The sequence below is a fragment of the Stenella coeruleoalba genome (assembly GCF_951394435.1).
Source record: "Stenella coeruleoalba genome assembly, chromosome: 12".
Taxonomy (NCBI): Eukaryota; Metazoa; Chordata; class Mammalia; order Artiodactyla; family Delphinidae; genus Stenella; species Stenella coeruleoalba.
Genome location: NC_137158.1, coordinates 37,011,726 through 37,037,498, shown reverse-complemented (window position 1 = coordinate 37,037,498; position 25,773 = coordinate 37,011,726). Strand labels below are relative to the sequence as shown.

Genomic DNA, 25,773 nt, shown 5'->3' with positions numbered 1-25,773 from the left:
GAGCTGCTCTCGTACAGCTTTGCGGTGCAGGAGAAGGGGCTCGTGGGGACACCCAATAAGTCCCTCCGCAAACCTGCGCGCAGCTTCCCGCACACACCGCCCTACCCAAGCGTCTGCGTGGCAGGAGCGCGGAGCCACGGGCGCACCCAGCGTGGCTCCGCCCCGGGCGCGCGGCTCGGAACTACCGCTCCCAGAAGGCTGTGCGACTCCAGGAGGGAAGAGGCGGTGGCGGCGGCAGGAAGGGCCAGAGCGGCGTCTCCGGCCGCGGGTGTCCACTCGGTGGTCTGTCCGACAGCTCCCGGCCCCCGGACGGAGGACGCAGTCCTTAACGGCCCCCGTAGTCCCGGGCGCTGGCCCGGGCGAACCGCCGCCTCCGCCCGCGGGACGGGCGCGGGGCGGGATGTAGGGCGCTGGGCGCGGAGGCCGCGGGCGCGGCAGGGGTAGCGCCTAGGGCGCGCCGAGGATGGAGAGAGCGATGGAGCAGCTCAATCGCCTGACGCGCTCGCTGCGCCGCGCGCGCACCGTAGAGCTGCCGGACGGTGAGCTGGCCGCGGGCTAGGGGCGCGGGGAGGCCCGGCTGGGAAAACTAACCAAAAGCTGAACAAACGCCCACATTTACTTTCCTTGGCAGGGGCCGGGCTGGGACCTCCTGCTACCCCTCGCCCGCCGCTCCCGCCCGGGGCAGGTGGGAGTTTGGGGGAGGGGTCCGGGCTGTGAAGGTTCTGCTGCTAGAAGAAGCAGGATAGACCCAAGTCTCTCCAGACTATCGATTAGGGGTTTTGGCGAAGGAGCAGAAATACCACCCGGAGGGCGGAGATCCGGATTCAGAAAACATCACAGTTGTGGGCCATTTTACAGTCTCTGCCTGCTGGGGCTAGAGAGATGCTCCCCAAGTAGTATTGTTTACTTTAAGCTGCTGAGGGGAATTAAGCATTCTTTTCTTTTTCTAAATGTAGAGCACTGTTGTATTTTGGCAATAAATAAAAGGGTGTCAAATACCAAACATGTACTTGAAGTACTGTGTGTGTTTACATATATACACTTCACTTTAATATGCATGTCTGCCTTCATTTATTCATCAGACGGAGGGGGCTGGGGCGCTTCTACAGAGAGGAGTAAGGCATGAGCCCTGTCGTTTAGGAATTTTAGTTCAGTGTGCCAGGATTTCTTCAGAATAGGTAAAACACTAGTAATAAAAGAGATGAGAAAGAAAGCCGTTTTGTTTGCAGCCTCATGAATTCAGATGGTTTAGTGGTAGTGGGAGAGCGCAGTGCTGTCTCTAAGAGGCTTGATTCTGTATGCCCAACTGAGAGAAAGGGTAGGAGTTAAGTCTGGTGATTTTTTTTTTAAAATGCATTGCATTAGTTTATCTTATATCATTTTTAAAAAACATTTCTTTGAATTGCTGCTGGGGAGGTGATCTGTAAGGTTAGTGAAGGAGAACTTGGGCGAGAGCCATAAAAGAAATGTGGGACTGGAGACCTGAGGATAATTTTTCTGAAAAAAATTTTCCCTAGTCTCTACTTATGATTCAGAACAGGATGATTTGTGGCGACTGTTTCTCAAAAGATAATTTTGTACTTGGTACCTTGCTAGTGTAAAGTAAGAGACTGAAAATGATCCTGATTTTAGGAACAAGACTTTTGACTTCAACGTTTTCTTTCTCTGTTTTCTTTCCACCTTCCACCTTTGAGTCCATTTCTTCAGTGCTGATCTCACTCATTTTCCGCAGTCAAATTATTGGTATCCTTTGCTGCGTGTGTAGTTTCATTTACACGGTATTTGTATTGCTCAGTTTAAATCCCGTTTTTTTTTTAACGTAAATGTGACTTAGAAGACTTTGATAATGTTTCTTGTTTTAAAAGTAATGTGTTTTCATTGTGGAACATTTTGAAAAGAAAGAAAAATAAAATAATCTGTCATTTCACACCCAGTGATAAACAATGTTAGTATTTTCTTTATTTCCTTCTATTATCATTTTTTCTCTTTCTCTACTGAAACTAAGATCATACTGCATATAGTCTTTTATTTTGCTTTTAGAAAACATACAACATTTATTATATCTTTAAATGCTTAATTATTTTGTAGGATTTAATGTAGGTTTATTTTGTAGGTTAATATGTAACAAATATTGAATCTAATTATTGTTTTTATAATAGATTTTATGAGGAACAGGTTTGTACATTTTTAAATCTCAGTCTGCCTTTATAAATATTTCCTTAGGATTATTACATAGAAGAGTATAGATCTAATTATATCAGCATTTTTAAGACTGAGTATCAACCTCTCAACTAACTCTTTGGAAAAGAAAGTTCCACCCACAGCCTGAGAGTCCCTGGAAACTAGAGTAATTAAAAATAAAACTTTTTCCCATGTTGCTTACATTTGTTTTTCTTTGATTATAGTGAGTTTGCTCATCCTGTCCTTTTAATTTATCTTTGTCCCTAAGATGAATGTTTTTGAATTCTCTGAGATTGGCCCTTTCAAATGTGTGTGTGTGTGTGTGTGTGTTACATTCTAATTATAAAAATTTAGATTGTTGTGCTTTCATTTTAAGGGCTGAAAAGAAGTTCTGAGATCTGTCTAACTTTAGGAAATAATCAGATGTTTATCTTGCCTTGTTAGACTTCAGTGATTAATAAGCACTTGATTGGAGCTAATTATTAAGGTTGGAAAGTTTTTAATCAGCCCTCACTCTAAAATTAACTTCGTTGCATAGGATTAACCTGCAGATATTTTATTTATTGAATTGAATTCTGGGAAAACATATTTATGTTTCCTTGGGATGATGAAAACCTGAGTATTCCCTCTAAGTAATGGAGTGCAGGTTGTTGAGTCATCTTAGGCAGGGCTAACAGGAATATTCTTGTGAGACAGGAAGTGAAAGGAAAACAATTATTTTAGGGATATAGATTCTCTGTGGACTGTAAAAAGTTGGCTTATATTATTCATTTATGTGGAAAAAGTAATCTTAAACTACTGCATTTACAGTGAATGTAATTTGTTTAATAAAATAATAGAACTTGAGCCCATTTGAGCATATATTTGAATAATGATTAGGATAGTTATCAATTTTTTAAAAAATCTCTCCCATTTTATGGTTTGATGAGACATTGAATATAGCATAGTGAATCTGAGCTTCCTGTTCTTTGAGGTTTTCCTTTTAGTTGCTGAGTTCTGAAATGTTATTAATAAAAATGGCCAACATATCTGATAAAGTGAGAGATTGATTAAACTTTTTTATCACTCTGAAAACTTTTGTTACATACCTAGTTCTCAGGATTTCTTCATGAGTGTGGAGAAGGAAGCACCTGACAGCAAATTTTATTCAGTACTTTCTTAGTATAGTATTTCCTGGATAGTCTCCTTCTAGCATCATAGTTGTGGTTATATTTGTGTCTTCGTACCTTTTAGCGTATGTGAGCTATTTTTTAATAAGGTTAGATACTACTTAAAAAACAAGATCTACCTCTAAATTTTATCTAAATGAACACCCTATAAGTAAAACCCATGCGAACCTTACGGTGCTCACTTAAAAGTATGTACTATCTTGATTTATAAGTTTAAATTCACAAATAAGGGTATTTCCTGTTTATGACTTTGTTTATTATGGAGTGACTTAATTGAAATTGTCATGGTTTAGAAGTTCAGATTTTTATTGGGGCGTGTATTATATGAGAGAGAAAGAATGTTGCCATGCTGAGGGAGGCTTAGTGAAGTGTTTTTCAACTCCTTTTGGTGACTCACTGTTAGATAATGAGAATAATTGAGTGGTTTCAGTCAGCATTTTGAAAAAATTGAGATGGACGAGAATAAAACAAGTTAGACTGTATTGTACATGTTAAGAATAGTATTGTAGGTCTTCCCTGGTGGCGCAGTGGTTGAGAGTCCGCCTGCCGATGCGGGGGACACGGGTTATTGCCCCGGTCCGGGAGGATGCCGCGGAGCGGCTGGGCCCGTGAGCCATGGCCGCTGAGCCTGCGCGTCCGGAGCCTGTGCTCCGCAGCGGGAGAGGCCACAGCGGTGAGAGGCCCGCGTACCGCAAAAAAAAAAAAAAAGAATAGTATTGTAGACCTTTTGGCTATTTATATAGTGTATACTGGGGGCAGTGGAAGATTTTTCTTGTGGGGGCTTTGGAATCAGCCAGCTTTGAATTCCAGTTTAGCCATTTAATGCCACCATCACACGGCTTATTACTTAGTGCTTCAGCTTTCTCATTTGTAAAATAGGGATAATACTAGTACCTACTTCATAAGGTGGCTGTGAAGATAAAAGAGATGATGCATATGCATGTGAAGTGTTTAGAACAGTGCCTTTAAGGTAATAATTTAAAACATGTTGGCTGTTATTAGTAGGATTCTTTGGTTATTGAATTATTATTATAGTGAAACAGTTGTTGCATCTGCATACTGTACTTGTGAATGTTGACAAGGACTAAATTGCTCTTCATGTATACATTCAAAAATAGTAAAATAATGAACAAAAATGTGAAGAAATGGTAACTTTTTTTCTCTTCCTCTAAATACTTCCTGATATATTTCTACATATATAATGTTTTTTCAAACATAATCACAATACCATTATTAGAGCCAACACAAGTAACAGTAATTTTAATTCTCATCAAATACCCAGTCCATGTTCAGTTTTCTCCTCAGAAATATTCACTTACAGTTGGTTTGTTTGAATCAGTATCCAGTCAGGTCCACACATTACATTTGGTTGATTCATCTCTTAAGAATCTTTTAATGATAACAGTTCCCCCTATTTTTTCTTTTTCTTTTTAACTTTCCATTTTTAAGTAATTTTAGACTCACAGAAAAGTTGCATAAACAGTTCCTGTATACCCTTCACTCAGCTTCCCCTCATGTTTACATCTTATACAACCAAAGAACAGTGATCAAAATTAAGGAGTTAAAAAAAAAAAAAATTAAGGAGTTAATATTGGTGTAATATTGTTAGCCACATTCCAGACTTTTATTAGAATTTCATGAGTTTTCCCACTAATGTCTTTTTTCTATATAAGGATCCAGTTGAGGATACCACATTGCATTTAGTTGTCATGTTTCCTTAACCTCCCCTGAACTGTGATATTTCTTCAATTTTTCCTTGACTTTAATGGTCTTGATTAAGAGGACTGATCAGGTATTTTGTGGAATTCCCCTTAATTTGGGTTTGTCTGATGTTTTCCCATGAGTAGATTAAAGTTACAGATTTTTGGCAAGAATACTACAAAAGTGATGTGCCCTTCTCAGTGGAAACTCAAGGGCTACAATATATTGATATGTATTATTTCTGGTGATGTTACCCTTTATCAGATGATTAAGGTGATAATCTGCTGGGTTCTCCACTGTAAGTTCACTGTGGGGGAAATACTTTGATACTATGCAAATATCCTTTTTCTCAAACTTTTACTCATAAATTTTAGTACTGCTATTAACTTTTTAAGGGCTAAATGGGACTTGTCAGTGTTACTTCTCTGTAAGTAACTTATTAAAAAACGTAAAGCTCTAATATGCATTGAATTGAGGAATGACCATTAGTAATACATAAAAGTAAATTCAGGGACTTTCCTGGCAGTCCGGTGGTTAAGACCTCGCCTTCCAAAGCGGATGCAGGTTTGATCCCTGGTCAGGGAGCTAGGATCCCACATGCCTCGTAGCCAGAAAAACCAAAACATAAAACAGAAGCAATATTGTAACAAATTCAATAAAGACTTTAAAAATGGTCCACATCAAAAAAAAAAATTCAAACGCTATCTGAAATTTATATAAGTATCGCATGAGATCATAGATGTTATTGACTTTTAACTTCTTTTGGATCATATTTCTGTGAATTTATAAAAGATAATAAATGAAAATGTGAGGTAAGTAAAAATAAGACTTTAATGCTGTTTCATAAAAATTTCTTGTGTTATTGACAAGGAGCAAATACTATGTATATGTAATATTTTAAAATAATTTTAGCATATTTATCTTTGATATTCATATATACTTAACATTCCTCCAAGTACTTGTAAGTATGATGAAACATTGTGCATTATTGCAAATCTTGCAATACCTCTGGTGTTTTTCACTATCCATAATCTTCTTCCACCTCTTCTCCTAGCTTTTTATTTAGAGTTAAGAAAACTCTGAAGTAGTCATAAGTATCACCCTTTGGAAAAAGTAGGAGATAAATTAATTCCTTTTCTTTTTTTTTTTTAACACTTAGATAATGAAACTGCTGTTTATACATTAATGCCAATGGTTATGGCTGATCAACACAGGTGAGTGCCTATTTACAAATTTATATATTTTTTCCACAAATTTATATTTTTTAAGAATATAAATTTACCTAAATGTTGCGTACACACATACACACACAAACACACCATAGAGTTTGGACATAGGTTTTGTCCTGCGGCAAGTTATTTAACCTCTATTATAATTTTCTGTCTGTGAAATAAGAAACAAGATTTTCTAAGATCCGTATCAACTGTAAAATTCTATGATAAGAAATTTTCTAAGTGCATAGTCAGAACTTAAAACAAGTATTTGCTTGGTCACTGACAGTGAAAGAAACATTATGATGGTTTCTGTTAGAGGTCACTACTGATCTTTATAGCAAAAAGTTAGGGCTGATGGACAAGTTATTCCCTAATATTCTACTACTTTGATGTTCTTTCTATTGAGGTAGTGTCGACACTTCTTTTACAGGGCGCACGTGAGGTGTGGTTGTCTGGCTGTGTGATGAGAGAGCTGTAACAGACAGCTCTGCTGTGGTTAGCCATTGGGTAGTTTGGTATTATGAGGAGAAAGTAAAGAGACACTGTATTTTGAAACACGTTTAAAATATAAATGATTTTTTTGCTTTGAACTCCTGTCTGATATAATTAAAGCATGTTTTTGTCTGATTTTTCTTATTTGACCAAAATTAATATAGATAGGCTCAACTTTCTGCAGGGGGAGCAGCCAGTCCTACTCTCTTTGCTTCTCAAGAATCTAGTGGGAGCTGAAGCCAACTTAGGTGTCCTCAGAGCAGGTGACATAGTCAGAGCGGCAGACGAGGAACCCTTCAGCACCAGTTTATAGGTGAGGGCAGTTGGTTTCTGGATGATGCTGCACTGGCTGCTGTGCTACGCTTAGAGAGTAGTGCCTTGTTTTTTGGCTGATGTGGGACAAAACCTTTTGAATAATTGGTAAGAGTAACACTAAACAGCTATTAACTTGAGTTACTATGTTTTTAAAAACTTTTTTTTTTTAACCTTGACTCAATTTTCTTTTGGCATAGGTCTGTTTCTGAACTACTATCAAATTCAAAGTTTGATGTCAATTATGCATTTGGACGTGTGAAAAGAAGCTTGCTTCACATTGCAGCAAAGTAAGACTTAAGACATTTTGGATTAAATTTTGGTCTAGAGTAATGATCAGTAAGCTTTGAATCAGTGTGTTCCTTAGTAGTTATGGAGAGAGATGAGAACAGACAGCTGAGTGGTTCTTTGTTTTGTCGAGGGCATAGTGTGCTATGCTTACATTCTTTCACTAGATAGATTGTTAATCTTGGGATTGGACTCAAGTCTTATATCTGATGTTTTAACTTGCTCTAGATCAGATTAGAGGAGATTAGGCACGGGGATTGTCTTTCCTGGATATACTTAAGAGGGTACATTCACCAAAATTTTACTTTTATCCCACCAATATAAGATTTTATATGCTAATTGCATGTGAAGTTGTTGGCTTTATATTTTTTACTTAGCTGTGGGAATGATTTTTATTCATAATATTCCAGTGTGTAGCTAATCAATTTGTTGATATCTCATCACCCTTTAGGATTTAGGTTGAGATTACTCTACCTAAATAAAATTGATTTTTCAATATAAATTTGGATTCTGGAAAGCCAAAAGTTGAGAGTACTGTATGGTTTCTTTTATGTGCTAATACTTTATTTCGCTTTATATGAACTTCTCAAATACTTAATAGCTTTTGCAGTAGAATGTACCATCTTGAAAGTAGAGGATATTTACTGTTTGTGACAGGAGTTAAATTGTAGGTCAATATGGACCCCCAAAATAATGTGTTTAATAGGGCTTTTTGTTTTTTAATTAAGCTGTGTCAACTATCGCTGTTTGTTAAATGTGTCTGAACTGTTTTTAATATTGTTTTAGTTGTGGATCGGTGGAATGCTTGGTTCTGCTTTTAAAGAAAGGAGCAAATCCTAACTATCAAGATATTTCAGGCTGTACACCCCTTCATTTGGCAGCTAGAAATGGGTAAATATTTTTTCTTAAGTAGCTTAAGTTGTATTGTTATGACTAAGAGTAGTCAAGGTACTCTACCTTCATTTGGGAATTTTTTTTTTCTTTTGCCCAGTATTTGCCTTGGGAAGAGGGTCTTGGATTATTTTGTTACACTTTTAAACTATAATTTTAATAATTTATTAAGTTTACTAATATTTTTCTTCTTGAAGATATATTTGTCAAAGTTTATTTTTACTAGTATTATAATGACATTTTCTGAAAAGCGTAATTTTCACCTCTTTGTTTTAGTGTCCTTTTTCCTGGTAGTCTTTTGCCTTGTTGAACTCCATGGCTTATTTTCCACATTGTTTAGTTAATTTTATTAATGCAGTTAAAGACAGAGTAAATACATTATACTTAGTTTTTTTTTTTAAATAAATTTATTTATTTTTGGCTGCGTTGGGTCTTCGTTGCTGCACGCGGGCTTTCTCTAGTTGCGGCGAGTGGGGCTACTCTTCGTTGCGGTGCGTGGGCTTCTCATTGCGGTGGCTTCTTGCTGCAGATCACGGGCTCTAGGCGTGCGGGCTTCAGTACTTGTGGCTTGCGGGCTCTAGAGCGCAGGCTCAGTAGTTGTGGTGCTAGGGCTTAGCTGCTCTGCGGCATGTGGGATCTCCCCGGACCAGGGCTCAAACCCGTGTCCCCTGCATTGGCAGGCGGATTCTTAACCACCGTGCCACCAGGGAAGTCCCTATACCTAGTTTCTTTGTCAAGAATTTCAGATAGTCATGTCTCTGTGTCTGCCTCCACAATATTTTTCTGTTGGACTGAGAAACCAGACTAAAATAGTTGGAATTATGTTTAAAATGAAAATAAGTAGTTTTTGATTCAGGGCTTGAGGAACTTTACATTTATAAACATTTTTTGAATGCTGGAAAACTTTTCTATGAAAGACTATTCCTATGTGTCTCTTCTTTTGATTACTCTTAGAAGTATCTTTGTTGACTGTTTTGAACAGGAATTCTAGGTAGTTGAGGTGGCTGCCTAAGTGAGATGGATATGGGGCTAAAATTGTCCACTGCCTCAGTCTGAGGCCAAATTTTTGTAGACAAGGATTAAAGTGGAACCAGAAAGACTAGAACCATAGTGATGTCTCAGTTGGACAGAGGAGAAGCATAGCCCTTTGACCCTGTCTGGTCTGTCCCATTTCCTGACTTAGCACGTGAACCAGTTTAGTTGTCCACTGTTGCAAGAGGTAATGTGTTGATTAAACCATTGTTTTTTCTAATAATTGGCCACATTAGGTATGTTGTAGGGTGTCACGCCCAAGGTCATAGACTAAATCATTCATTCCCTTGTTGAATTGATCTCAGGTCTAGATACATTATCCCAAATGTTGGTAGGATAGTGACAAAGCTCTCTGAAAAAGTTACATATAGAAAAATATCTTAGTACAGTGTCTCAACAACTGTAAATGAAAGGACAGATTGGTGCACAGCAGGGATAAAATGTTTACTGCTGTTGTAGTAGGAGACTTAGTCATTTAGGAGACCATTGCTTTTTTTTTTTTCCAACTTTGTTGAGGTATAATTGGTAAATAAAATTATAATACATTTAAAGTGTGCATCATGATGAATTTGATCTATACATTGTGAAAGGATTTTTGTCATCTAGTTAATTAACATATCCATCACCTCACATATTTATCTTTTTTTTTTTTTTGGTGAGACATTGAATTTGGAGACCATTATATTTTAAAGATGAAGAAATATAACATATTATTACATAATTCATATGGTAAATCAGTGAAGAGAAAAGGAGTAAGAAGAGTCCATAACCCTAACATAACATCTAACTTGGATGCCTTTCTATTTCTATAAAGATTACTTTTGATATTCCATACTTAACTATTTTGGTTTTTATATATTGAATGAATGCCTTGTACAACATAGAGGTGCTCAGTAAATGTTTATTAAGTGACTTGATTACTTGTTGCTTCCTGTAGCTTTTGATGGTTTCAGAAATAGTCTTTGGCTCTAATTTCTCTATAAGTTCAAATTTGTCTAGACTGAAGCAGAAGTCATAGGTGAATTCTACCCCTTTTGCTGGTCTATCTGGTTTATGGGGGATTTTGTTTTGTCCCCTCATCTATTGTTGTCAGAGTATTTGTCTTGGCCTGCTTTAGTGTTTCTGTCTTCAGCCATCAGTGCATTAATACTAAATTGCCCTCCTTTCCAGTGGAAAACCCAGTAAGCTGCCTCCGAGCACGTGGATGACTGGTCCCTGTGTCATTTGGGTTACCATAAACTTCTTATAATTGTTGCAGTATCTGGGCAGGAAAATAGTTGTTTCCTGTACAGTAGGATCCAGCATTGCTCATGATTGTATGAGAATATAAAAAGGGAAGACTTAAGAATTATTGTCTATCCTTATGTTGCATATTGGTCAGATTTGAAACATTTTTTCTTTTTTCTTTTTTTTTTTTTTTGCGGTACGCGGGCCTCTCACCGCTGTGGCCTCTCCCGCCACGGAGCACAGGCTCCGGACGCGCAGGTCCAGCGGCCATGGCTCACGGGCCCAGCCACTCTGCGGCATGTGGGATCCTCCCAGACCGGGGCACGAACACGTGTCCCCTGCATCGGCAGGCGGACTGTCAACCACTGCGCCACCAGGGAAGCCCTGTTTTTTCTTTTTTAAAAAATTTTTTTGCTGCACCACACCGGGATGTGGGATCTTAGTTCTTCAACCAGGGATTGAACCCGCACCTCCTGCAGTGGAAGTGTGGAGTCTTAACCACTGGACTGCCGGGGAAGTCCCAGAAACATTTTTTCTTTATTTTTTGGGCTAGATTGTGAGCTCATAAAGAGCAGAACTCATGTGTTAGTTAACATTTTAGCTCCATTCTAAGCAAAATTGGTGTGCACTTAGTTGGTCTTTTTGATTTACTCAGGGTTCTGGAAAATAGCAATAATGATTATTAAGTAAGAAAAAAGATATAGTTCTCTTATATTGCCCCGTAGTTTTGCAGTTCATTTTTGGGATGGGGATTATGGATTGCTGCTTTTCTTCAACAATCTCTACCCTAAACACTTCTTTAGAGCTTTTTTCCCTGGTACAGTCCCACCTAAGTGTTTATTTTGACAATATGCCAGTGGTCCACGACAGGCTTCTGAATAGATTTTAGAAATCCAGCAATATGGGTGCAGACACACACACACAGACACACACACATAATTTAAACAATGCAATATTAATTTTAATAAGACTTTCTGGTCTGTTGCCTCACGTTATTGAAGATTTATTTTCTAAGGTTTTCATAACAATGTGTTAGATGAAGGAACTTTGTAAACTTTTTTTTTTTTTTGCGGTACGTGGGCCTCTCACCGCCGCGGCCTCTCCCGCTGTGGAGCACAGGCTCCGGTCGCGCAGGCCCAGCGGCCATGGCCCACGGGCCCAGCCGCTCCGTGGCACGCGGGATCCTCCCGGACTGGGGCATGAACCCGTGTCCCCCGCATCGGCAGGCGGACTCCCAACCACTGCGCCACCAGGGAAGCCCACTTTGTAAACTTTTGAACTTAAAAGTTTACTCAGAGCTTTGTTTTCTTCCATTTCTTTGATTATAAAGCTGATTTTAAATGACATTTAACCTCATTTTAGATATAAAAAATCAAAGCAAGGAAAGTAATTTGTTCTCTTTTAAAAGGTTTATTCAGTTAATAAAAATTTTAGCTATTGATTATAAGATTTACTAATTAGTAATCAGTTAGTTATGCTTAGTACTGAGTTGATTAAAGAAATATGATATAATCCATGGCACAAAGATATTTATTATCTGAGTAAATAGTTATATATATTACATGTATTATGTATATTCTTTGTATGTCATATATATATATAGCATATTTGCAAAGGGTTCCTGGACCCAGTTCCACTGTGTGTGTGTGTGTGTGTGTGTGTGTGTACGCTTCCCCATACCAACAAGCAATTCTCGGATGCCAACAGAGTGTCCTAGAAGTCAGCTCAATTCTAACTCTATGTACCTTCAGGTAGAAGCAGATTCTGTAGGTAAAGGGCTCAATCCTATAAGACCACTCTCTACTTCAGATGCCATTTGCAAGCTCAGTCACAAGTGGTGCTTCTGACTGACTGGCTACAAATTGGAGGTTCCGACAACCCCCTCCAACTCAGGATTCCAGTCGAAAGTCCAGGTTGTTATCAGTACTTTTGACTGACTGGCTATAAATCAGAGGTTCCCACGATCCCTTTCTTGGGTTCAATTAATTTGCTAGAATGGCTCACAGAACTCAGGAAAATGTTTGTTTACTCACTAGATTACTGATTATTATAAAAGGGTATTAAAGGATACGAATCAATAGCCAAATGAAGAGACAGATACACAGGGTGAGGTCCTGAACAAAGAAGGTCCTGGCATGGTCACACGGAGAAACATTTTGATTCCCATCCGGGAAGCTCTCCCTGAAAGGGACAATAAGCTCTCCTTTTGGGTCTTTATGCAGGCTTCATTACATAGTCATGATTGACTTAAATCATTGGCCACTAGCGGTTGATTCAACCTCCAGGTGCTCTCCCCTCCCTGGAAATCAGGGTGGGACTGAAAGTACCCTGTAGTCATATGGTTGGTTCTCCTGGCAACCAACCCCCACCCTTGGGTGGGACCCAAAATTCACCTTCCCTGAAATGTTTTCAGGAAATGAGGGCCATTGCCCTTAACTGCTTAGGAAATTCAAAGGGTTTGGGAGCTGTGACCCAAAAAGTGTGGATTAAAACCAAATATATGTTTTTCCCATAAATCATGGTATCTCAATACTCATATTAATACTATATATACTATATTGTGTAACATTATACATAATATGCTATTACACATACCCTATTTTATATTTTTTATGTGTGTGTGTATATATATATATATATATCATTTACTCAACTAGATCATAAACTTTTTCATGCCATGGATTAAATCATATTTCCTTAATTCAATACTGAGCATAGTTAAGTATATACATAAAAAGCATATTTTTAAATTTATTTATATATATATATATATATATATAGTGTGTGTATCACTTTGTTTCCAAAGCATGAATTTTCATTTAATTATTTAATGAAGGAAATTGAGATAAATACTGAAGAGTGACTAGGAATGGCTCAGGCTAGGAGGAAACATTGTGAGCAAAATGAAGCGGTAGGCAGTTCAAAAGGCGGCAAAGGACTTTTGTAGACATGTCTCCAAATAAGATACATAGGGGGCTTCCCTGGTGGCGCAGTGGTTGAGAGTCCGCCTGCTGATGCAGGGGACACGGGTTCGTGCCCCGGTCCGGGAAGATCCCACATGCCGCGGAGCTGCTGGGCCCGTGAGCCATGGCTGCTGAGCCTGAGCGTCCGGAGCCTGTGCTCCGCGGTGAGAGAGGCCACAACAGTGAGAGGCCCGCGTACTGTAAAAAAAAGATATATAGGTGGCCAATAAGAACATGAAAAGATGCTCAATACCCCTAATCAGGGAAATGCAAATTAAAACTACAGTGAGATACCAACTCACACTCATTAGTATGGCTATCAGAAAAACAGTGTTGACAGAATGACAAGTGTTGATGAGGATGTGGAGAAATTGGGACCCTTGTGCTCTGTTGGTGGGAAAGGAAAATGGTACAGATGCTCTGAAAACTAGTTTGGTGCTTCCTCAAAAAATAAAAAATAGGATTATCATATGGGAAATTCCTGGGCTGTACAGTGGTTGGGATTCCTCGCTTTCACTGCTGAAGGCCCAGGTTCAATCCCTTGGTCAGGGAGCTAGAATCACACAAGCTACATGGCGTGGCCAAAAAAAAAAAAAAAAAAAAATTACCATATGATCCAACAGTCCCACTTCTGGGTATATAACACCCCAAAATTTGTCACAGGGTCTTGCAGAAATATTTGTATACTTGAGCTCATAGCAGTATGATTCATAATAGCTAAAACAAAAGGAACCTATGTGTCCATTGACAGATGAATGGATAAGCAAAATGTGGTATATACATACAGTGGAATATTATTCAGCCTTAAAAAGGAAAGAAATTCTGATGCTACAGATGCTACAACATGGATGAGCCTTGAGGACATTATACTAAGTGAAATAAGCCAATCACAGAAAGACAAACTGTATGATTCCACTTTTATGAGGTACTTAGATAAACCCAAATCATAGATACAGAAAGTAGAATACTGGTTGCCAGGGGCTAGCAGGAGAGGGAATGGGGAGTTATTGTTTAATGGATATAGAATTTCAGCTTTGCAAGCTGAAAAGAGTTCTTGAGATGGATGGTGGTGATGGTTGCACAACAATATGAATATACTTAATATCACTGAACTGTACACTTAAAAATGGTTCAGATGATAAATTTATGTTATGTGTATTTTACCACAGTAAAATAAATTGAAAAAAAAGTGAAGTAGGTAGGGGGATGAATAGATAGGCATTTTATTAATTTTGTGGTTTTTATAACTCATCTTAGTATTTTAAATATTTTGCAATCAAGAATGTAGGATACAACATTGAGACATCATTTTACTCTGTCCATTCCCCTTCCATTAGACTTATATTGTCTGACATTTCTAATGAAGATTACTATTCCAAATATTCTGTCAACTCTAGAAATTTCTCAGCATTTTGAATGATGAATTTGTCCCAATGGCATGAAAACCTCATTGTGCCTTTTCTTTATCCTATTATCTTTGAGTCATAGAAAAAATTTTGTGTTTTGTTTCAGATGTTACAGTACTTATTTAAATATTGCAGATGGAAGTTGATATTTGCCATTAATTAATGTTGAGTATAGTTACTGTTTCAGTAAAATAATTGTCATTTGCTTATTTTTCTAGTACCAGTTATCTGTAACTGTCTCTTTCTTTTCAGGCAGAAGAAATGCATGAGTAAATTATTAGAATACAATGCTGATGTCAACATTTGTAATAATGAAGGCCTTACAGCAGTAAGTGCTAAGAATTTTTATCTGCGATTTTAAAAATACTTTTTAGAAAATAATATTTGAAGGTGATAGTATGCAAAATGTAGTACAAGTATTTGTGCAGTTCCTCTTTGTGGTAATTGGGAAGATACAGTATGATTGAGACACAGTTCTCAGCTATATTTATTAAGAGAAGTTAAGGTTCACCATTTTTCTCCTTTCCCCTTATTTTTTAACTTTATGACCTTTCATTTATTTTGAAGTCTTGATCCCCTAGCTTTTGTCACTGACTTTCAAGGGAGTTTGTAGGAGCATCTCCACTGAGGTGTGTTATGAGTTCATTATAGGACAGCTGTTTTTCATTATGTCCTTTTAAATTCTTTTAATATATACATGGTAGGAAAATTTGGATGGCTATGTTTTTATAACTCATTTTAGTTTTAAAAAAGGAAAGGAATGAATAAAAAAAAGGAAAGGAGATAAAAGGTAACTAAGGGAATGATCACTCACCTGTACTCCCTGCACTCAGAGATAATCACTGTTAATATTTTAGCCTGTATCCTTTCAGACTTGTTATATCTTACTTAAACTAGTATTTTTATCCTTTTTGCCATGTCACTTTCTTTTCAAAAATATGATTATATTTTTTTGATCCACATAGATATTGTAGGGAGGGTGGTGTGGGATATTTCTGAAGAGATTGCTGAAATCCAAAAATTTTAATCATATTGTCATTTAATGGAGCATATTTGATTTAGAAGTAGAGATAAAATAGAATTATGTGATTACTGAGAAATTGTTTTGACATTGTGACAGAAATAAATTTTGTTAAATTTTACCTTCCTGTATGTGACGTGATGGAGATTTTAATTAAATGGATAGTGGAAATCCTTTCACAATGTATATCAGATCATTGTGATGTATACTTTAAATGTCTTACAGTTTTGTCAATTATACCTCAATAAAGCTGAACTTTTTTTTTTTTAACCTTCCTTTGGTAGTTTTTGTAAATTTTGAGTCCTTTAATTTGTGAATAAAGAAGAATATTGAGTATTTACATACCATGCTAGTTTTCAAGGCCTTTCTGATTAAATTTTTTTTTTTCAGTGGGCAGGGAGGGAGCTGGGGCATAACAAAACAGCTTTCCTAAGATGTGAGTTATTCTGAGAATGACTTGTTAAAGATTAAGTTCAATCATGATTATTATATGGAATTCACAATTCCTGTTATAATCTACATTTTTGTTACATAGTAACAATATAACACCATTTACTCTGTAAAGGAAAACTGTATTCCAAATATCTACAGAATGCTATAGTGATATGGTAGGTACCACAGAGGGTTATAAAACTATGGAATTGACATAGCTCTATCCTTAGGACACTCTCTAGTATAGGTAAGATAAGATGCTCAGTACTAACATAGTCTGTTTAATCGCATAAGTTTTTATCTGCTAATTTTCCCCCTTCACTCCTGAACTTTAAGGGAAGTGGAATATAAAATTTTTAAAAATAAAATTTTTATTAAAAAATTATTCATGCATATATTTAAAGAGTCAAATGATTCTACAAGGCTTATTATATAAAAACAGTCTCAGCTCTTTTTCTGCCTGGGACCAATCTCAGTGTTCTATCCTGTGGCCCTGATTGGTGTGGTGTGCCTCCTTCTCTTAGAAACAGTTCTGGCCACCAAGTGTGTTCCTGCCTAGTCCCAGGTCACATGATGGAATTAATTCAACAGCCAGGCACATTGACCCCATCAGCTGAAGGAAGCTAGCTAGGATGGTGGAAATGTGGTGCTGCAGAATTGAATAGTGGCCACCAAGCATGTGGGGCAGTAAAGTCAAGGGCTCCTGAGATGGAAGAACCTTCAGTGGGGAGTCAAGATCCCCAGGATTTTTCATACAAAAGGAGAGAACTGTTGACTGCATACTTTGTAGGCTGATCACCCTCACAAAGGGCTCCTCATGTTTCTTCATTCATTTGTTCTTTGAACAGGATTTTCTTGGATACCTATTATGTGCTAGGCACTTTACTGGTATGGGGTTAGAGCAGTAATTTGACTGACCCAGTCCTTGTCTTCCCCAAACTTCCAAGGAAGTCAGGATAGTCAACAGGCAATGGTGACACATTGTAATGAATGTTAACATAGGTGATGGAGATGCTGTAGAAGTCAGATAAGGGGACCCATCCTCACCAATGGCATTGGAGGAGGCATCCCAGGGAAGTATCACAAGAGCTGAGGCCAAAGGGACAAACAGAAGTTAGACTAGTGTAAGTGGTGATTGTGAGGTTGGGAGTGGTAGTGGGGTTCTAGCTCTGTGGAATAGGTTGGCAAAGGCTTGGAGATGCAAGAGAGCATGCTACATTGGAGCAGTGAGCTTAACTGGTGTTCAGATACCGCTGGGGGTTTATGAAGACTTCCAAAGGTCTGTAGCATGGATAGTTAAGGGGGTCACTTTCCAGGTCTTCAGCCTTTATATGTGTGCTCCTTCCTCAAGCTGATTACTCAAGGACACCTTGCGCTTCCCACCTTCACCTTCAAAATCACTCTTCTATCACTTATGTTTTTATTTATTTTTATTATTTATTTATTTATTAAATTGAAGCATAGATGATTTACAGTACTCTTAACTGAGCCTTTTGTAGTACGGAAGTTTTAATTTTTGATGTTCAGTATATCAGTTTTTCCATTTATGGATTGTGTTTTTGGTATCAAGTTTAGGAACTCTTTGCCTAGCTATATACATCCTGAAGATTTTCTCCTATCTTTTTCAAAAAGTTTTATACTTTTAAATTTTACATCTAAACCTGTGATCTATTTTGAGCTAATATTTGTCTGTGATGCTTAAGTCAAGGCTTATTTTTTTTACCTATGGAGTCTAGTTACCCTGGCACTGTTTGTTGAAAAGGCTATATACTTCCTGCATGAGATGGGTTTTGTCTCTCTCTCAAAAATCTTTTGGGCATATTTGTATGGGGTTATTTCTGGGTCCTCAGTTCTGTTCCAGTGATCTGTCTGTCCCTTTGCCAATACCACACTGTCTTGATTACTCTAGCTATATAGTAAGTCTTAATATCAGGTAGAGTAATTACTCCCACTTTATTTTTCTTTGTCAAGATTGTGTTAGCTACTCTGGTTCTTTGCCTATCCATATACATTTTAGAATAAACTTGTCTATGACAAAAAACCTTGCTGAGATTTCTTATTGGAATTGCATTAAGCCTGTAGATCAATTTGGGGAGGATTGACATCTTTACTATGTTGAGTCTTCCAATCTATAAACACAGTATGTCTCTCTGTTTATTTAGGTCTTTGATTTCTTTCGTCAGAATTTTGTATTATTCAGCTTACAGATCTTGTGCATGTTTTAAGTGTATAGCTAGGTATTTTATTTTCTTTGGAGCAATTGTAAGTGACGTTTATATTTTTTAATTTTGAAAAAATTTATTTTATTTATTTATTTTTGGCTGCGTTGGGTCTTCGTTGCTGTGCACAGGCTTTCTCTTGTTGCAGTGCATGGGCTTCTCATTGTAGTGGCTTCTCGTTGAGGAGCACGGGCTCTAGGCATGCGGGCTTCAGTAGTTGTGACATGCAGGCTCAGTAGTTGTGGCACATGTGCTTAGTTGCTCCGTGGCATGTGGGATCTTCCAGCACCAGGGCTCAAACCTGTGTCCTCTGCATTGGCAGGTGGATTCTTAACCACTCCACCACCAGGGAAGTCCCGCGACATTGTTTTTAATTTTTATTTCTGCATGTTCATTGATAGTACATGGAAATGCAGTTGCCTTTTATGTGTTGATCATGTAGCCTGTGACCTTGCTGAACTCACTTATTAGTTCTAGGAGTTTTTGGTAGATGCCTTGGGATTTTCTACATAGACGGTCATGTCATCTGCAAATAGAGATAGTTTTATCTTTTCCTTTCCAATCTGTATGTCTTTTATTTCTGTTTCTTCATTTATTGAACCTTAACATTTTTTTTGTTTTCTAAATACGTGTTGTTAATTCATTACTAGACTTCCCTGAGCTTTGTAAATATCCTCATAACATGTGTTCAGTACCTTTCACCTTCTTGAATAGTTCTGAAGGAGTCTGTTATGGGGACTGCTGTTCTCTAAGTGAGATTGGTTGATTTCTAGGCCTGCTTTACAGCGTTATTTGGAATATCTCTTCACCATCATCCCAGAGATTCCTTTGCCTTTCTTTTGTTTTGGGTTTTTATTTATAGGCATACCTCAGAGATGCTGCAGGTTCTGTTCCTGACCATGTCAATAAAATGAATACTGAGATAAAGCAAGTCATACAAATATTTTGGTTTCCTAGTGCATATAAAAGTTATATGTAACTTCAAGAAGTGCAGCAGAGTGTTACTACCTATCCTTGAGCCTTTTGGGAGTTCTGTGATCTGAATCTACCTTCTTGGTGCTCTATTACTGGTTTAGGATTCAGCTCTTTGTTCTGACAATTCAGACAAAAGCTTCCAGCTTGCAAAATGTGTTGCTCTTGTATTCTCTCCTTTTCTTTTTCTTAATAGGTCTGTCCTTTAAGAAAAAGTACTCTTTACTGTCATTTCAGTGATGTTCGGGGAAGAAGTAGGAGCTGATGCATGGCTTCAGAGTTACCATTTTAAAACAAAAGTTTCATGATATATTTTTTTAATGGAAAAAAAGTCAGATGAAAAATGCATGGACAGCATAGTCCAAAGTTTTAACATTGATTATCTTTGTGGGGTAGACTTACAGGTGTTTTATATTTTTTTAATCCTCCCCATATATGTTATTTATATATGTTACATGCATTATGTGTAAAATATAGGAAGTGAAGAATATGACACCTACTGTCATATTAATTACTTTTTAACTTATGTTTGTTTCTGGGGGAGGAAAAATATCCAGTACCTCTTCTCTAGAGATAAGCTATACATACAGTCCATGGTCATCTAAGAAGCAGAGTATTTGGTGATCCTAAGTTTAGGATTTTTAACTACTTTGAAACCATGAAATGCTTGATTTTGAAGTACATGGTGGTATAACCTACATCCTGATGCATATTTTTTCCCCATATAAAAATATAGGAAAAAAGTATATTGGCTTAAATTTTAATATTTAGTGTGCGTATCATGCTCACAGTTGATGAATAATTGCATTATTTATCTGCTGCTTTTATATGAAACACTCTTGCACAAATGTTAAGTAACCTAAATGGCTGCACAGATACACTGGCTGGCTGTGAATGGGCGGACAGAACTACTCCATGACCTTGTACAGCACGTCAGTGATGTCGATGTTGAGGATGCGATGGGGCAGACAGCGCTGCATGTGGCCTGCCAGAACGGTCACAAGACGGTAAATAAAGCCTCAAGGACTTTAAATTAAGTTGCATCTGTTTAAACTTTGAATTCATGAAAAGTTTTCCACTGTGTATAATTGGAAACATGAAGCAAAATCTTATAACATTTTCTGTGTCATGTGGTCTTCTGATTAATATATTCTATGTGGATAAAAGGAACAGAAAATAGTGTTTTTAAATATGTTTAATGTATTTGTAATTTGGATTTCAATTTTATTTCTGATTCATAGATTCTTTTTTTTTTATTTCTGATTCATAGATTCTAATAGCTGAATATTTTAAATTTTAAATGTAGTATGTTCACATATAATAATTTTAACAGTTTATAATGTTTCTTGTCCTCAGTTTTATCAAATAACTTTTTCATATTTTTTACCATTTTCATATTTTTACCCTTAAGCCTCAAGTTTTGGAATTAGTGAAGAAAGTGAGCTCTGACATTGCTTAAATAATTCAACTTGGATTAATTATTTTTCTACTCTCTTGGAATATGATTTAAGTGCTAGAGTCACAGCTGTTTTCTTCCTTACTTTTGATTTCTAAAATCATGCATTTGTTTTAGGCAGTACTTTCCTGTTATCCCTATGTATAAACACTTGGCTTTTAAAATTGCTAATAGTTTTCTCTCTCATTAGAAGACTGGTGCTTTATTTAAAGATTGTTAGCTTAAGATTTTAGATTGAATTTCTGCTTTTTGTATTTTCCTATCCTGGTTACTTTCATTTTTTTCCCACATTTAACATTATGGATAATAGAATATTATGTATTTACTAACTAAACAACAAAAACCAATTGAAAACCAAAAAACACCACCAGCATCTACAAAGATACAGAAGTTTGCTTGTTTATATTTATTTTTTTGTATACACTGAGTCTTATCTTTTTGTTGGGAGAATTCCTAGTAGAATCTAGATTTCTGTCTCTGCAAACACGTTTTTTTTTGTGGTACGCAGGCCTCTCACTGTTGTGGCCTCTCCCGTTGGCGGAGCACGGGCTCCGGACGCACAGGCTCAGCAGCCATGGCTCACGGGCCCAGCTACTCCGCGGCATGTGGGATCCTCCCGGACCAGGACATGAACCTGTGTCCCCTGCATCGGCAGGCGGACTCTCAACCACTGCGCCACCAGGGAAGCCCCGTGCAAACACTTTTTTCCTAACCTAGGTTCAGGATGTCAGATCCTACGTATTTAGATGCTTTATGTATGACCTCAATTCATAGAATACTGCACTTCTTTTGAGATAGTGAGCTCAAGGTTGACATTGTCTTATGTTTAATAAGAGTTGGATAAAAGGAAGGATATATGCTTTTTCCTTTTTTTCTTTCCTGGCATTTCTTCTGAACACCAATGTTCGTTTTTATTCTTTTGTCTTTTATCATCTGAAAACTAACCCATTTGTATTCAAGGAGTATTCCTTTTCGTTACCTTTTACTTTCTCTATGTCAGTACTACTAAATTTAAGAAGTATTCTGTGTGGAAAACAAAAAATCATCTGAAATGTTCTAATCTTGACTGGCCCCAGTAAGCAACTGCTGCCTGTTAGAGAAAGAGTCCTGCTGGTAGCTCTTACAGGACAGAAAAGCACCCGCTTTAATAGAAATACTCCCTGCCGTTAACGAACGAGTGGCGTGTCATTTACTAAGATTGTAAACCTACTTGTTGCCCGGGAACTTGTGTAGTAAAAAACGGGAATTCAGATTAGGAATTACCTACAAAGGCTAATTTTAGCTGCCTTAAGCCAGTGAAGAAACAAGAATGACGCAAAAAACCTTGGTTCAAAACATGTGCATTACAGGGTGCATTAAAAATTTAGAATTGCCTCTGAAGTTATTGAAGAGTAGTTAGTATAAGTATAATACGTTCCATATGGTTTACCACCTAAAGCAGGCGTGGTAAAGTAAGGGAGAATTCCTCATAGTCCTCATAGCATATGCCTTTGAAGAATTGTATTTTCAGAAGATTTATAGGGGGCCTGACTTCACTGTGGTGATGGGCTTCACAGGGTGAGATTTTGCAGGTATGATACAGGAGGAAGAGTACAAAAAGTCATGTTGACTTGTGATTGATTGTATTAGTGAGTGAGATTCCTTTCTGTCATAGTTGGCCCATTATAGTTATCTGTGAGGATCGTATACAAAGAGAATGTTTAGCACTATTTTCCAATTCATTGTATGCACCTTTAATCCTTCAATAGGGCAAAAAGGAATCCTGAAAAATTAGGCCATCTGCTAGCCTCCAGGCTGAATTATACCTCTAAAAATCTGTGTTGATAGTTGTGCTATTATTACCTGTGTGTCATAATTACTCATGTATTTCTGGGACATGTTCAGATCTCAGTGGATGAGAATATTCTTTTATCTTGAGTTGGATATGATTTAAGAGCTCTGAGATATGTTATTACAGGGTAGATGTTATTGATTTTGTTTTTAACCCTTTGTATATCTTTCCATAAGTTGAACAGAGTCTAAAATGCTCTGTCAGATTTCAGCAAATGAAAATGGCCTTTTCATTGTCTCAAAGTAGTCAGTTTTTGCATAAATTCATTAAAAGGTCTTCAAAACTTGTGTCCATGTAGACATATACCAGTGCACATAGGTTTCAAGATTTATATATATTGGTTATATATATATTTTATAGAATGAAATGTAAAACTTTAAAGGGGGAAAGAAACTCCCTTAAAAATATTCTCAAAAGCACATCAGCTCATTTCAAATTAAAGAGGATGATACGAAAAAAAAAAAAGAGGATGATATGATAAAGAAATGCTCTGAAATTTACTTTCTAATCTCATTTTAAGGTAAATCTCAAGAATGCATGAAAAGATTTTGAACAACTGGCTGAGAGCTCTAAAGCTTTGTAGAATTTATAATTGAATACCGTATTCTTGCTTTGATGACAAATAATTTTTAGATTTACATGACTTTTTTTACAGATAAAAGATTTGGAAGAAAGATTGATTTTGTCATAACTAAGAAATCAAGTAATTTTTGCCATGATTTCCTATACATGCATCTGTTTAATTAGAGGTAAACCAAGATAAGGGTCTTTTCATCATCTTGTTGGAAGGAAGTGATTTGGGCAGTTGAAGAGTGCAGCGTGACCATTTTTGTTCTTGTAACATAATAGCACTATGATTTTAAACGACTTCTATTCCTATTTTAAAATGATCAGATGAAAGAAATGATCAACTCCTTAATAATTTAATTTTTTATAAATTTCCTTAGGTCAGCTGTTACTAGCTATACAATACCAGAATTATGGTTTGTCTTTGGATATTGATTTAAAATAAAAAATAATTAGAGAATTTGGTTATTCATCTGGCTTATTATATAGTCTTTGACAACTTTTTCTTCCCCTGCCTTTATCTACCTCTTAAGATATAATCTGCTGATTACACAATTAAGGAAAGTGTTGTGAATATTTTGGAAGATACTTAAGAGTAATGATAGGGGCTTCCCTGGTGGCGCAGTGGTTGAGAATCTGCCTGCTAATGCAGGGGACACGGGTTCGAGCCCTGGTCTGGGAGGATCCCACATGCCGCGGAGCAACTAGGCCCGTGAGCCACAACTACTGAGCCTGCGCGTCTGGAGCCTGTGCTCTGCAGCAAGAGAGGCCGCGATAGTGAGAGGCCTGCGCACCGTGATGAAGAGTGGCCCCCGCTTGCCACAACTAGAGAAAGCCCTCGCACAGAAACGAAGACCCAGCACAGCAAAAAATAAAAAAAAATAAAATAAATTAATAAACTCCTACCCCCAACATCTTAAAAAAAACCAAAAAGAGTAATGATAGTATTGGTACTGTTACTACCATTATTAATATTGATGATGTGATTCTGTAAGAACAGTACAAAGAGCACTACCTGGACTCTTCATTCATTTGCTCTTATGCAGTAAGCTAGGCCTAATGTGTTGTTTGATTTTTAATCTCATTTTTAGAAAGTGTAGTAAAACCTAATATTATTCTACATAGGTATAATTGACTCCATTTTTTTTGGCCATAAATTGAACTTACTTTTTGGTAATTTTTTTCTTTGTCATTAGGTCTTTAAGATGTATTGATGTGTTGAATTGCCACAAATGGTTGATTACTGTTTTCCTGGAATAACTTGGACTTAGAAACTCTAGAGAACTGTCAAACGGTTCAATCTCAATTTCTATTAGTTAAAGTACACAGCAGGATTAGTTCTTGGACTAATTTCAGTTCACTTAAGGGAATTTTATTTTTATCACAATAGATTTTATATTGCTAAATTTAGATAACTGAATATGATGGTTCACAAACAATATGAAATGATAGTTGAACCCTGCTTAGAGTAGATTACCTTTGATAGAACTGACTGCATTTTTTTTTTTTTTTTACTGAAATTGTAGGCTTGTTAAGGGACAGTGCTCATCTACGTTCAGTCAGCTCTCTTGATATCTTTAGCCAGCTTCCAAGCTTTTCATCCAGAGAATTACAGGGCAGCCATGCAAACTTAATTGAAAGCTTTTGCAAAAACATTAACTGGATTCAGCCTTGAAGCACGAAGGTAGATGTACTTAACATTTCAGGATATGTTTTTAGGTTCAGAGTAATTTTATTTATTCTAATGTTAGAATTCTCCTTTCATCACTTCTGAGAAATGTGAGCAAATAATAGGAAATTCTATTACTGTGATTTTTTTTCCTAACACAACTGGGTAATATTGATTTTTTTGCTAGGTATTACATAAGGGCTCAAAGTCTTGATAGGCTTAGGTGGACAGGTTTCTAGAGAAGACCTATAAACACCAGTCACTGACTCGTGAGTTGGCCATTTTTCTTAGTGCATAAGTTGTTTGTGCATTGCTGTTCTGTCATCAGAATTACTTTTTTTTTTTTTCTTTTGCCATACGTGGGCCTCTCATTGCTGCGGCCTCTCCCATTGTGGAGCACAGGCTCCGGAAGCGCAGGCCCAGCGGCCGCGGCCCACGGGCCCAGCCGCTCCGCGGCATGCGGGATCCTCCCGTACCGGGGCACGAACCCGCGTCCCCTGCATCGGCAGGTGGACTCTCAACCACTACGCCACCAGGGAAGCCCCAGAATTACTTTTAATAAGAGATGAAAGATGCTTTTTTTGTTGTTTGGCTATCATTGTTTTAGTAAATGAGGATACAACTTATGTTGTATGGTTTAATATTGGTTTTTACTTATGGTTTAATATTGAATATTCCTTTCTACTTTGGTCAGTGTCGTTCAGAGAGTTGACATTGATAAAGTAGAGCT

At 37.3% G+C, this 25,773-nt stretch overlaps 1 protein-coding gene across 10 annotated transcripts in view; it reads left to right on the top strand.

Moving 5' to 3' along the window:
• The first annotated feature begins 223 nt into the window (after positions 1–223).
• Positions 224–25,773, top strand: part of HACE1 (HECT domain and ankyrin repeat containing E3 ubiquitin protein ligase 1) — a 95,077-nt gene continuing 69,527 nt past the window's right edge. For 5 of the 10 annotated variants that reach the window (XM_079939641.1, XM_079939638.1, XM_079939635.1 and 2 more), the window contains exons 1-6: positions 224–539; positions 6,211–6,265; positions 7,270–7,359; positions 8,144–8,248; positions 15,129–15,204; positions 20,396–20,527. In XM_079939641.1, coding sequence (XP_079795767.1) covers positions 464–539; positions 6,211–6,265; positions 7,270–7,359; positions 8,144–8,248; positions 15,129–15,204; positions 20,396–20,527 — 534 coding nt within the window. In that variant the 5' untranslated portion in view covers positions 224–463. Of the gene's footprint in view, positions 540–4,233; positions 4,321–6,210; positions 6,266–6,921; positions 7,071–7,269; positions 7,360–8,143; positions 8,249–15,128; positions 15,205–20,395; positions 20,528–25,773 lie in introns of those variants that run through there. The other 5 variants (XM_079939642.1, XM_079939640.1, XM_079939639.1 and 2 more) reach the window with 4 other exon arrangements.